We start from the raw sequence: 13,705 nt of genomic DNA on the forward strand, positions 1-13,705 counted from the left end.
GGGTTGGGGAGAAATTGAGAATTGACTGGGAGGGTCAAACACACGTTCCCACCCTTAATGTTAAAGCCACAAAGCACATCATAATGATCGATCACTCTATGGTTGACGTCACTTCTGCCGCATTCATCCTTCCATTGCACTCGCTTGACTTACCTCTCCAATAACCCGCCCCACCCCTCGCCCCATGCACACCCACACACTCCATTTTTTCCAAGTGAAGGCTAATTTGCAACTGATTTCACGGAATAAAAATGCAATTCCAAGAGGGGAAGAACAAGTATTCCATGAAAGTACTCAGTTTATTTTCTCAGGTTAAATTTCCGTGTTTACAAATGATGGTTGGACAGAAGGGAGGGGGGTTTAGAAAGGAATCCAAGACTTTACTTTTATTTCGTTATCACTTGCTTCCGTGCTTTCATTCGTGTCATGTTCAGTATTTTTGGTTGTTTTTCCCACATTATACTTAGCGATATATGTCGTAAAAACAGTACAAGAAAAGGGAGTTGGGGCATTGTAATTATCAGCGAATGGAAACAGTTTATCGTAAGCTTCAATTTAGATTACTCCAAGATTATCTGTTGCTCATAATTGTATTCATATAAATTGTTTCTTAGTATGTGTTGTAATTATAGACTGGAATATAATGCTGGCCTTTTAGGCCTCTATTCAGTTCTCTTTCCCCCAGTCTGCTGGCTGTTCACTCTCCTGGTTGGGCGAGGGGTGTTTCCAGTGAGAAAAGGACGCAGGGCTACAGTTGACTGTGGACTCCCCCAAATTTCCCCTTTGGTCACCTTTTCCTTCTGTCCGATTCTCCTTTCCCCAGTCTGCGGGCGGTTCTCACTCCCTGTTCAGTGAGACGTAACTTCGTTGGAAGGTGGACGCAGAGCTGTCATCTGGCAAGACCCCAAATTACCCCTTGTTACCCCTTTCCTTCCATCTACATTCCTATCCCCTTTCCCCCAACTTCAGAGTGTGTGAGTTCCTTGGCGGCGCTTAGGACGTTCAGGAAGAAGAGGACATTTCAATCGCTGCCAAGGTGTAGCCATGGTTGTCTGAGTAATCAGATCAGAGACTCGGAACGGCTGTGTTTTTGTTGTTGTTGTTGTTGTTGTGTGTGTGTGGGTGGGCGTTTATTGCTTTCATATTGAACTTTATTCCCTTTTCAATAGTTTCTTTTTGTATTAGCATGGATGTAAAAAATAAAAACATCGATTTTTGTTCCTGATGTCCTCTGTGTGAGAGGATAGGCCCTTTCCTAAAAAGTAGGGCGCGACAAGACTGAAACTGTCCATTCATCCATCCATCCATCCATCCACCCTTCTTCCTTTCCTTCCTTCCTGTCTGACTCTGAGAAGGCTGGGACGTTTTGGGGCAGTGTGGCTGACCAGGTCCTCGGCGAAGACAGCCCACTTCATTCATTCACTCATTCATCTTTCCTTCCTCCCTCCCTTTCCCTCCCCCTCCCCCTTCCGTCCTGCCTGTCTGACTGATAAGGTTCGGGACGTGGGGAAGAACCGTGTGATGGACCTAGAAACCTGGCGAGGTCAGTCCATTCACCCGTACGTCGTCCTTTCCCTCCCTCTCCTTCCAGTCTTTCCCTGATAAAGCAGAGAACAGGAAGGAGGCAGGTGATCGACCCCTACTACCGCCCCCCCCCCCCCCCGCCCCATACCCCCCCCCCCCACTCCCTCCCGCCCATTGTGGTGACATCAAACCGTTCGCTCACCCCATCCAGGGGAATCCTGGGGCGGTGTGGTTGTTTAGAAAACAGTAATGATACCTGATATATATAATATGTTACCATGTTAACGACAATAATACTAATAATAATATCATTAACAAGAAATGTATTCCCTCTACATAGCTTTCATGTAGCTTTTCCTTTACTACATTCTAATGTATTTCCTTATTTGTTTATCTTATCGTATCATCTTTCATTTCTATGCCAATGTTTTACACAAATCTATGACAGGCTCTCAAGGCCTCATCGGCGCGCTGGGTTAATGCGAAGGACGGGCATTTGCTGCTGGTTTTTTTTGTTTGTTTGTTTTTGTTTGTTTTGCTTTTGTTTTCTTTCTTTCTTTAATTTTTTTTCAACAGCAGATGTGGTGCAACTGTGTACGCACGCCGTGGCAGCTCCCTGACACTGAAAAAGTATTTCCTTTCATTGACCCCGCCTTCTCCCCCTCCCTCCCCACCCCTCCCTGCGGGTTTACCCTGATGAGGTGGGACACAGGGGGCACGGTGTTGTTGAGCATACACTTGGTGAAGTTGGTCCAGGGAGCGTTGATGCCGGGGTGCACGTACCAGCTGCCGTTCTCCAGGCACGTGCGCGTGGCGTTCTCTGCACAGCACAGCAAAGCACAGGGTGGAGACAAAGCGATGGAAGGCAGGTGAGGTTGGAGACACGGGAGACGCAGCACAAAAATAGCTGAGACATTATCGTTACTATCACTGCTGTTGTTACTATTACCATTATTACTATTACCATTATCAGTAGTAGTCGTAGTAGTATTAATAATAGGAGAAGCAGCAGCATTGCTACTTATTCAGCACCTATCTCCGGTCAGAGACCACTCCAAACGCATTACTGACACAGTCAATTGCACAATACGCTGCCGACTGACATGACACATAATGGAAAAGACAGGTCAGGTATTGCACAGATATGACATAGAAATGGCAGAGACATGACACAGACATGGCAGAGACAAAACACAAACGACTGAGACTATATAGCAGGGGGTGGGGGGCATGTTTCTTCTAATTCACAGAATATGTGCAGACATAACAAAATTATGTTACTTCTTGAACGCTTCAATAACTCCCAGAGTCGTCATACTTGCAATCAGTATTATGTGTGCATGTCCAGCCAAAATCATCCACACAGTCTTTTGCTTACATGTTAGAGATCAAAATATATCACAGATTGACAAAGTTTACAGCTGGGCCAATAGCAAAGAGCTGTATTATCAATGGTTTCTCCAATGCAATGGGAAATCACTTACAACCTTGTCTTTTGTGAAGGACTATGACTGTCAAACCAGGAGGCAAAATTGGACTGGCTTTTAGTGCTGCAGCCTTGGGGGCTAGCTGGCCTTTGGGAACCATCCCAACGCCGACTGTCCCAAAACCCTCGAGGCCGAGAGAGTGGGGATGTAACGTGGGCAAGACACTCTCCACTATAATCAAATTCTAGCCGAGATTGTCGGGACAGCAGTTAGCTCCTCTGCTGTTCTGATGGTCATAGTCGAAAACGACTGACTATCATACATAGAGATCAAAAGAACGACAAATAAACATACAGACATGTAACCGGAAAATGGTGGAAGAGAGAGAGAGAGAGAGAGAGAGAGAGAGAGAGGTTGGGGCCAAGGATCATACCACGAGGAGAGAAAAAGCATGCTTCACGGTACATCAGCATTAGGTTTAGAAGACTGCTGGGTCCAAGAGCTTTGTTTTATGCCTTAATTTACATACAGTATCACATGTTTAGTTTGGGCGACGATGCTGTAGACTGCAAAAAGCTCCCTTTTATTTCCCCAACAATTCAAATACTGCTTTGCAAACAAAGCAATGACACAGAAAATCGTGTCAGTACTTAACAATCGGCATGTCCAAGTCCACTGACAGGAGCGACTGCTGTTAACTCCTTGACTGCCTGAAAAAAGTGGTGCTTCAAGTCATGAATCAATATCCATACCTATCGGCCAAAAAATGAATAAATGAATAAAATTAATGAAGACTGAGCAAATGATCTGGATATACACCACTGTGGATCAAACGTGTTATTTTTCAGCCTTTCAGATCAATTCCCTTCTTAGGATGATGTCATCAGTGGCGTCACTGTGCCCGTGAATTCTGCAGACATGGCAATGAAGGGGGTCAATCGTGTTCAATTTTTGCTGCATTTCCGTATTTTCTTTTAATCAAGTCTGTGCGTATTCCATTGTTTATAAATAACATTTTAAAAATAGGTACTGTCCGTGCGATCTTTAACTCTCTCCATACGAACGGCGAAAGAGACGACGTTAACAGCGTTTCACCCCAATTACCATCATCAAAATATTGCAAGCGGAAGGCTCTTATACTGAAGAGGTGAATGTTGACAAAGAATACCACAATTCTGACGACGGAAGCTACAGGTTGGGTCATTCAGACACCCACTGGACATCCGAGGGATCTGTGCAGAGGAGAAGAGAGGACTGGCCGTACTGAGTGAGTTAATTAAATGTTACATAAACATACATTTTTCGTTTAAAAAAAGAATGTGCTCCCTCACCAACCCCTCACCACCAAAATCCAGAGACGAAAAATTATCACGTGAGTATTAACTGCAATCAAATCAAAAATACATTATCAATTCACATGGAATTTCTTTTGTGCAACCATGGATTCTGCAGGAAATGTTACTGTCACCAGTGTCCAAAATCAAAATCAAAATCAGCCTGGTAATTACAGCTGAAACAACTTCACCCATTTTTTTTAAACAATAATCCCGTGCGCGCGCAAACAAACCAGGAGCTGTTGACAAGATTTCATGCCGTGATCGAAACTCCTCTTTGTCCCCCCCTTCATCGCCATTTTCGTGTTGGGGTTTCCCGCTTTCACAATCCCCGTCCCATGGGCAAACAGATCCATTGACATATCGTTCCCCGTGGGACCCCCGCCACCTGCTATAGTTTGCCGCACGGTGAAGTGTTGACAGTCATCAGACACATTGCCTCAGTGGAGAATTGGCCTTGATAAGAAAACATACATTTGCAGGCAGATAAAAACAACAAAAACACAATGGGTGGTGTTGCATTGTCGGGAGAGCAACTCCTAGGTTCACACAGATAAATCTGGTTGTGACACAAAGGAATAAAACACCACAACACAATACAATGATTACTACAAGCAACTGAGCTATAAATCGGATCAGCTGGCCAACACTACAGCCCAGGGGACTGAAGGCAAAGGGGGCACTTCAGGGGGTGTAAAACTTGTCAGTTCGTGAACCAAGTCTGATAGAAATCAAAATGTTATGTCAGTTCGAGTGATGTTCATAAAACGTTGTCAACCATGGAGATGCATGTACAACCAAAAAAACAAACGTATAACCCCAACAGTCTGGGCCAACTGATATGGTATGACTGACAACCCATTGAAGGGAGGGGGAAGGAGGATTCCGATCGCGGCATGGAACTTGTCAGCAGCTCCTGCCTGGTTTGCGCATAAGATAAAAAAATAAAAAATAAAAAAAATAAAAATCGGTGACTGGGTACAACTGAACTGAACACAGTAAAATCTGAAGCAGACACACAACTCACGGTCGAGCCTGAATTTGTCGATGTAGTCTGGGCAGGGTTGTACAGCCACAGTGCCCGCCCGCGTCTCCGGCCAACACATCAACGTGTCCCATACTGGCGAGCAGTGCGAGTCTGAAACGAACCCCGTGACATCTTGGGACTTTCAAAGGAGAGAGAGAGAGTGTGTGTGTGTGTGTGAGAGAGAGAGGGAGGGAGGGCGGAGGCGGGGGGGGGGGGGGAGGTTATGGAAGTTACGACAAAAAGTATCGGTGTCACCTAGTGATATTTTATCTAATTTGTCTAATTGAGTGAAAAGGGAACTTTCACATCTTACCACTGGCGGCGTTTCACTGTTTTTTCCATACCGTGTCAACATTTTTTTCAGCTCCACTTTCAAAACTCTTTGAACTGAAAACAGAAACGTCTGTGCCGCATAATGGTGCTCTTGCTGGAAACTGCTACGTCCATTTATGTACCCTGTGCTTGACAGACCGAGGGTTGTGTCGTTTTAACGTGCGTGCGTGCAAGCGTGAATGTATACATTTGTATGTGCGTGTGCCCATGGCTGTTTGTTTGTTTGTTTGTTTTTTTTTGTTGTGTGTGTGTGTGTGTGTGTGTGTGTGTGTGTGTGTGTGTTGCGGGGGGGGGGGGGGGGGGGTAATTGAGAAGTACTAGAGAGGGAGAGAGGGGGGGGAGGCAGAAAAAGAGAGGGTAGGTAACACAGGGACAGAGGGGAGAAAGAGAGAGCGGGATCTCATCTCATCTCATCTATCCCTTGACCCGTGGGTGGGTCGTTGGGGCACCATGGATGACTGCCTGGTCAGCTCGCGCCACCTGCCTCGGTCCTCAGCGGCCCTTTGAGTTGTGGCAAATGGCAGGCCCGTCCACTCTTTGATGTTGTCCTCCCACCGCTTTCTCTGTCTGCCTCTCTTCCTCCTTCCTTGTACGGTACCCTGCAGGATGGTCTTGGCTAGGCCGTCTGATCGTGTGACGTGTCCATACCAGCGGAGCTTGCGTTCCTTCACTGTGGTTAGCAGGTCTTTGAATGGGCCAATGGCGTTTTGGACTCTTCTTTTCACTTCCTCATTTGTGATGTGGTCTTTGTATGTAATGTTCAGGATCTTGCGGAAGCATCTCATTTCCAGGGCCTGGATTCTTCTCTGGAGTTCTGCAGTGAGGGTCCAGGATTCGCAAGCGTATAGAAATATTGAGAAGATGAGGGAGCGCATTAGTCTGATTTTGGACGAGAGGGAGATCTTTTTGTCCTTCCATATAGTCTTCAGTCGACTCAGTGCGGCAGTAGTCTGCGCGATTCTGGACAGGACCTCTGGTTTCGAACCCTCGTCTGACACAATGGCACCCAAGTATTTGAAGGAGGAGACTTCTTCCAGTTTTTCACCGTTTACGTGCAAGTTGGACGTTACGCCTTGGCTGTTGTTGGTCATAACCTTGGTCTTCTCGGCACTGATCTCCATGCCGTAGGCTGATGATGTCTTGTCAAGTTTGTGCACGAGTTCTTCGAGTTCTTTCTCTTCTCCTGCCAGGCCATCAATGTCATCGGCAAAGCGCAGGTTGGTGATGACTCTGCCTCCAATGCTGACAGTTCCCACATGATCTTCCAGGGCGTCAGTCATGATCCTTTCAAGAAAGAGGTTGAAGAGAGTGGGAGAGAGTAGACAGCCCTGTCTGACTCCGACCGTGGTTCTAAACCAGTTACCCGTGCTACCATTGAAGAGGACTGCACTGGTTGCTCTTTCGTATAGGTTCTGTATGGCTTGGATGATGTCTTCACTGATGTTGAATTTGTGCATGGTGCCCCATAAGGCAGCGTGCCATACCCTGTCGAACGCCTTCTTGAAGTCAATGAAGACGTGGTAGAGGTCTCTTTGGTGCTGGAGATATTTCTCGCACAGCAAGCGCAGGTTGAAGATTTGTTCTGTTGTGCTTCTCCCTGCTCTGAAGCCGGCCTGCTATTACGATGAGAGCGGGATATAGACAGCTAAAGAGAGCTGAATGAGACGAACGCGCGCGCGCGCGCACACACACACACACACACACACACACACACACACACACACACACACACACACACACACACACACACACACGCGCGCACGCAGAGGAGGGGAGGGAGAAAGCAAGACGTACGGTTAAGGGAGAGGGGAGGGTTGGTAAGGATTCGGATCTGGCACTCCAGTTGTTTGTCCATGATCCGTTCCTTCTGCTCCTCCACTGACACGCTGGCTATACCTTCCTGCACACACACATCATCATCATCGTCATTATCATAACTATCATCATGAGTCATCACCATCATCTCCAGTCAGTTGTCCAGGAAGCATCATTGCCGAGTCCACTTTGGTGTCCATGACACACTCGTTCTGCTCTTACACGCATACGCTGGCTTAACCTTGCTACACACAACATCGTCATTATCATCATCACCATCATCAAATCATCATCATCATGTGTAATCATCATCTCCAGTCTGTTGTCCATGAAGCATTCGTGCCGAAGTTCCAGTGTGTTACTGAAGACTGCTTCCTGAACATAATCCGAGATTTTCACCATTATTTTCATCACTGTCAAGATCATCAGCATGAGTCATCATCACAGATCAAGTGTTTTGTCCATGATGCATTCTACTGACACACAGACAACCATTTCCTGCACACACACACACACACACACACACACACACACACACACACACACACATCGTCATCATCATCATCACCATCACTGTCATCATCGTAATTATCATCAAGGATCATCACCATCTCCATGATACGTTCATGCTACTCCTCCACCAGCACAGTGGCAAACCCGGCCTTCACACCACATCGTCGCCATCACTATCGTCACTGTCATCACGGTTATCATCATATCTATCATTTCCAGTTTCCTGCCCATGTTGCATTCGAGCTGTTCCTGCACTGACACACAGATATTGCTTCATGTACACACATCGTCGTCGCTGTCATCATCATCATCAGGTTGTCATGATACGTTCATGATGCTCCTCTTCCCCACACAGTGGCCACCGAGGCCTGCAAACCACATCGAAACCATCATTATCGGCATCGTAATAAGTTATCGTCGTCATTAACATCATCTCCAGTTTCTTGTCTTAAGCTCATGGTGTTCTTCCACCGACAGACTGGATAAAGCTGCCTGCACGCACAACGTCATCGCCACCACCATCGTCATTATCATCATAATTATCGTCATGGATCAATATCAGTTTTAATCCGTTTTCCATGATACGCTGATGATCCCAACAGTCAAGGAGCACGTGTTTCACGGTGAGAGGCTTATCACAGGGAATACATCGAGGGGCCTACTCCCCCTTCAACAAGTAAGAAGAAATATTTTTTTAAAGTAAGAAGAAGTATTAAAAAAATGTATGCCCCGCGCGCAGTTTGCACAGAACAGACTCCTTTCTAGTGTTCTCCACAGGTGGGAGGGTCTCTTTTAGGACTGGACTGATTTGGAACAGCTTGTCCGTCTGGGTGTTCTACTCCTCTTGCCAAAGATCCTTACGGTCAGTGTTCACCTTCTGCTTTATCTATGTGTATGGTACGAAAAATCTCGATAATTCTTCCTTTACAGCGTTCTTGGCCTGCTGGTCTGCTCTTTCGTTACCACGAATGCAAACATGGCCGGGCACCCAGGCCAACACAACATCATATCCTTTCTTCTTTACGAGAATAAAAGCATAGTAGAATTCCAGCAGTTTGGGATGAGTCAGATTCCTGCAGGCGATCGCCTCCAGGGCTGACAAGGACTCGGAAAATATCATGTTTTTTTGCTTCGAAAAGAGAACCATTTTTACCGCCAGAACCAGTGCGGTCAGTTCCGCAGTGTACACTGAGCTGTCAGATAAGACGTGTTCCGTTGCGGGCTGGTCAGGAAAGGCGGGACAGAACGCAGATGCAGCGACTCCGTCCTCCGACTTGGAACCGTCAGTGAAGATTTTTTGAAAGGTGGGGAATTTGTGGCAGAGTTCCGAAAAGTAAGTTCTGTAGGCCAGTGAACTGGTGGAGTCTAATATTACCGATAACAGTCGCTTTTATCACTGATGCTAGAGTGAGCTAACGTGAGCTATCGTGAACTCCAGTTTCTTGTTCATGATACATCGACACCGCTCTACCAAAGATACAGTCGACCTCTAGCTAGCAATGCACACGACTAGGAAACGAGAGTAAACGGGTTCGAATTCTACACCATCCGGGATTTGTGCCCCCTCACCCCCACTCCACAAGACCTTCAGTGGCTGTTTGGAAGATATATGTTGTTTTATCAGGTGCCGAGATATGCAACGCATCTGCTTTTCGCCACCCAGCCTTAGGGTCGGGGGCTCGGGGGGGGGGGGTGGGGGGGGGGGGGGGGAATGGAGAGAGACATAGACAAAGAGACAGAGACAGACAGAGACAGAGAATATATGATATACATAGACACGCACGCACACACATACAGACAGAGGGGGGGGCGGGGGGGGAGGGAGGAGCGGCGCAGAGACCGGAAGTTTTAGCCAGAGACGAATACATTGCGTACCTGCACAAGGGTAGTTGCTCACTGAACAATATCAGAGAGGAGATCAGGCCAAGTTAGTTCTTTCACTGCGTTCTCGCTTCACATCACGTTTTGTAAACTTAATAAGCCTTCATTGCAGACAGTGGAGACGGTGGTGGGCATGGGGGAATAAATGGTTAATGACACACACACACACACACAATGACAATCGAACTCCTCTCCACCCAATATAGATCCACATGGTTGGGTGTTTAATTCATGCTCTGTTCACACATGCACGTGATTTTACACCGATTCACAAACAAGCTTTCGTTTTGGCTCTAGCGAAGACAAATAGAACTATGTTTAAAATGCACCTTTTTTTTATTCATTTATTTTTTGTATCACCGTAGGGAAAGGGATTCCTGTTCTGATGTGTTTACCATCCACGTTTTAAAGCTTCACTGGGAGAAAGGAGGTAGCGATTGTGTCTGTGTATTTATCTGCTTGTGTTCTGTCTGGCAGTCAACGTGAAACCTCGGGGATTGTTGCGCTGAAAGCAGTGTGTGTGTGTGTGTGTGTGTGTGTGTGTGTGTGTGTGTGTGTGTGTGTGTGTGTGTTTGTGTATTTGTGTGTGTGTGTGTGTGTGTGTGTGTGTGCGTGTGTGTGTGGTGTGTGTGTCTGTGTCTCTGTGTGTGTCTGTGTGTCTGTGTGTGTCTGTGTCTGTGTCTGTGTGTGTGTTTGTTGGGGGAGGGGGGGGGAGCATGAGGGAGGAAAGAGGGAGTGAGGGGGGTTCAGGGTAAATGACATGGTTTGCTTTCAAGAACTAGACATGTTTTAGTACACAAAATGAAAATCGTGAGGGAAAGACTGAAGCAAAAATAAAGAAAATATCTAATGAAGTTATTTCAAATGAAGGAAAAGAAACAACAACAAAAACAACACACACACACACACACACACACACACACACACACACACACACACACACACACATTATATATCGTCCACTGGCAACATGACCAATGGTAAACAGCACTGAATGGTCAATGAGAATGAGGGAAGAGTGCGAAAGTGGGAGGGGGAGAGAGAGCGGAACGTGGAGAGAGAGGGGGGGGGGGAGGGAGGGAGAAAGCAGAGGGGAACGAAGAGAAGAAGAAGAAAAAGAATGATGAAGAAAGAGAGAAAGAGCGGGGGAGAGGGAGACCGAGGGACAGATTCAGACAGATACAGACAGGCATAAAAGAAAAAAGGAAACGTTATGGTGAGATTTCTATCTAAAAAAAAAATGCACAATGAACCCCGTAACCCCATGAGTACGACCGGGGTCTCCTTCCCACAGATAATGTGTGCCATGCATAACAACGGTGGGCTTCAACGGGAAGACTCACACCGCACAGGGCCAGTGTTACCCACTTTGAGAGAGCGTTCCTATAATTACCCAACCACAGCACCGGAGATATCTATCTCTCGGGCCTGGCTGACGCCGGTAGCCCTGTGTAGTAGTATATCACGACAGGAAAAATCGTCCACGTATCAGTTAAAAATCTTACATGTAAATACAGACTTGCATATCACGACAGTCTCTCACTTTCACAACACGGGCATCTTGAAAGCGCTTGGATATCTGTGAAATTTAGCAGTAGTAAACTGAAAACAAATAGACCTTAAGACAAATTAAGAGAAAATGCATAATTGTCTATTGTAACCGCGAGAAAACATGACGCATATTTACACATTTAACATAGCTCACATATGGTTTTTGTGAAAGGGAACTGATTGCAAGTTGAATACACATTGTAAGACATGCGAGACTGAACAGCAGAATGCCAATCTTGAGAGAAGCAATCAACCCAACATCGGACATCGTGAGGGAAAAATCACCCACACTCATTAAAAATTTTCATAACTCAGCCAGTTCTGCAACTAATCATTTGAAAGCTGATGACTTTGTCCATTTATGAGTTTTGCATATCCCCACCAAAAATGGCGTTCTGTTTGTGAAAAAGGAGTTAAAAAACAATGTAGCAAACGCACTCGAAGACATTAAATTTTAGACCGACGGGGACTCTCTGTAGAGGCGTGGTCCTCCCTACATTGCGATAAGGGGGCGGGGACGTTCAATCTGGCGTTGGTGATTAAAACGACGGTGACAGGCAATGTAAAGCGATTGTTGTTGTTTATTATTGTGTCCGTGTTTGTCCATGGATGTGCGTGCGTATGTCTATATGTACGTGTGTGAGAACCGGTTTTTCCATTAAGGAGCACAGAGGTACAGGGGGAGAGACAGAAAGATAGATGCACACACAGAGAAAACCACACATACCAGAGAGAGAGAGAGAGAGAGGAGGGGGTGGGAGAGAGAAAAAGTCTCCAGCGGCACTCAGGAAATCGCCACAAGCCGGTCTCCAACACACACACACACACACACACACAAGCTCCGCTTTTCTCTGAGACACGTGCACAACAATCTGCTCTTTAAATAGTTCTCCAAGGGAAAACAAAGTAACCTTTGTCCTGCAAAACAAGCTTTGTCTACGCCACCTGAATAATTATATCACGCTTTCCAGAATTAAATTGTTTCAATATTATTGTCCTTCCCAGAACCGAACTAATATTATCACTTGTCAAAATTGAAGTGTATGGATGAGAGCGCTACCATTTATTCCCTTCCTCTGAACCATTTTATAAACAAAAATAACTGACACATTCTATTGCGGATAATCTGCCCAATGTCTTGAGATTGCAAGAAATTTCCAATTTACACTTTGATATCTCGTAAAGAGTGAATCATCTTTTTCATGGCAAAAAAATTATAATGAAGAAAACAAACACAAATTTATTTCTGCTCGAAATGGCGCATTGACCTTTTCTTGAATCATCATTAATTACCCATCTTCAAATGAAGCAGTAACCTTTTCTTAAATAAGTTATCGTTATTTATTCCCTTCAAAGGGCACAGACTCTTGGTTAAATCATTAATATCACACTCTTCAAATGACGTAGTGATTTTCTCTTGAATAAATCATCGTTAATTACCCCCTTCAAATGACGTAGTCATTAAAAAAAATGAATAAATTATCGTTATCACCCCCAATCCCAATCAATCTCTCTCTCCCTCTCTCTGTCTCGACACATATATTTAGACGGGCCTTCATTCCCACCTGAGGATCCAGCAAAAGAAAAAAAAAAGAAAAAGAAAAGATGAAAAAACGTCTGCACATTCGCCGTGTTGACAGACTCACAGAAAGAGAGACAGACAGACAGATTCAGATTCAGAATCAGATATCTTATTCATTTAAGGGGGGGGGGGCGGGGGGGGGGGGGGGGGGGGGGGGAGAGAGAAAAAAAAGAAAACCTCACCCCCGTACTGAATTTCAGTCCACGTAAAATGGAAGCAGAGACTGCATTCTTTTTAAGATGGGAGTAAACCTGCGTGCTTCCAACAGCAACTGTGAATGCAATGGTAACGGTGAAGTCAGCATTCCAGATGAATGGGTCGATAATGTAAACAAAGGGTAGTTTAATCTGGTTTATTTGCATAGAATTGTTAGTGAATGCTGCTATCATGACACGTTTATAGACGGCAAAGTAATATCTCTCAAGCCAGCAGGTAAACAAACTTACCATTCAAGCGATCGGGGATAACACTCCGCCTTGTTTGAAATCACATGATGTCATAGTTTCAGTTTCACTTTCTCAAGGAGGCGTCACTGCGTTCGGACAAATCCATACACGCTACACCACATCTGTTGAGCAGATGCCTGACCAGCAGCATAACCCAACGCGCTTAGTCAGGCCTTGAGTGCATGCTTACATATTTGTGTACCTATGAAAGTGGATTTCATTTTACGTAATTTCGCCAGAGGACAACACTCTCGTTGCCATGGGTTCTTTTT

General features: G+C 45.6%; 1 protein-coding gene across 1 annotated transcript in view; it reads right to left on the bottom strand.

Annotated features, from left to right (window-relative positions):
• Positions 1-13,705, bottom strand: part of LOC143302258 (vasoactive intestinal polypeptide receptor 1-like) — a 103,489-nt gene that overhangs the window by 50,337 nt on the left and 39,447 nt on the right. The window contains exons 2-4 of the mRNA XM_076616851.1: positions 7,440-7,545; positions 5,313-5,423; positions 2,217-2,344 (exon numbers count right to left, since the gene is read on the bottom strand). Of these exons, the coding sequence (XP_076472966.1) occupies positions 2,217-2,344; positions 5,313-5,423; positions 7,440-7,500 (300 nt within the window). The 5' untranslated portion in view covers positions 7,501-7,545. The remainder of the gene's footprint in view (positions 1-2,216; positions 2,345-5,312; positions 5,424-7,439; positions 7,546-13,705) is intronic.

Source organism: Babylonia areolata, chromosome 2, assembly GCF_041734735.1.
Source record: "Babylonia areolata isolate BAREFJ2019XMU chromosome 2, ASM4173473v1, whole genome shotgun sequence".
In the NCBI taxonomy this organism is placed as follows: Eukaryota; Metazoa; Mollusca; class Gastropoda; order Neogastropoda; family Buccinidae; genus Babylonia; species Babylonia areolata.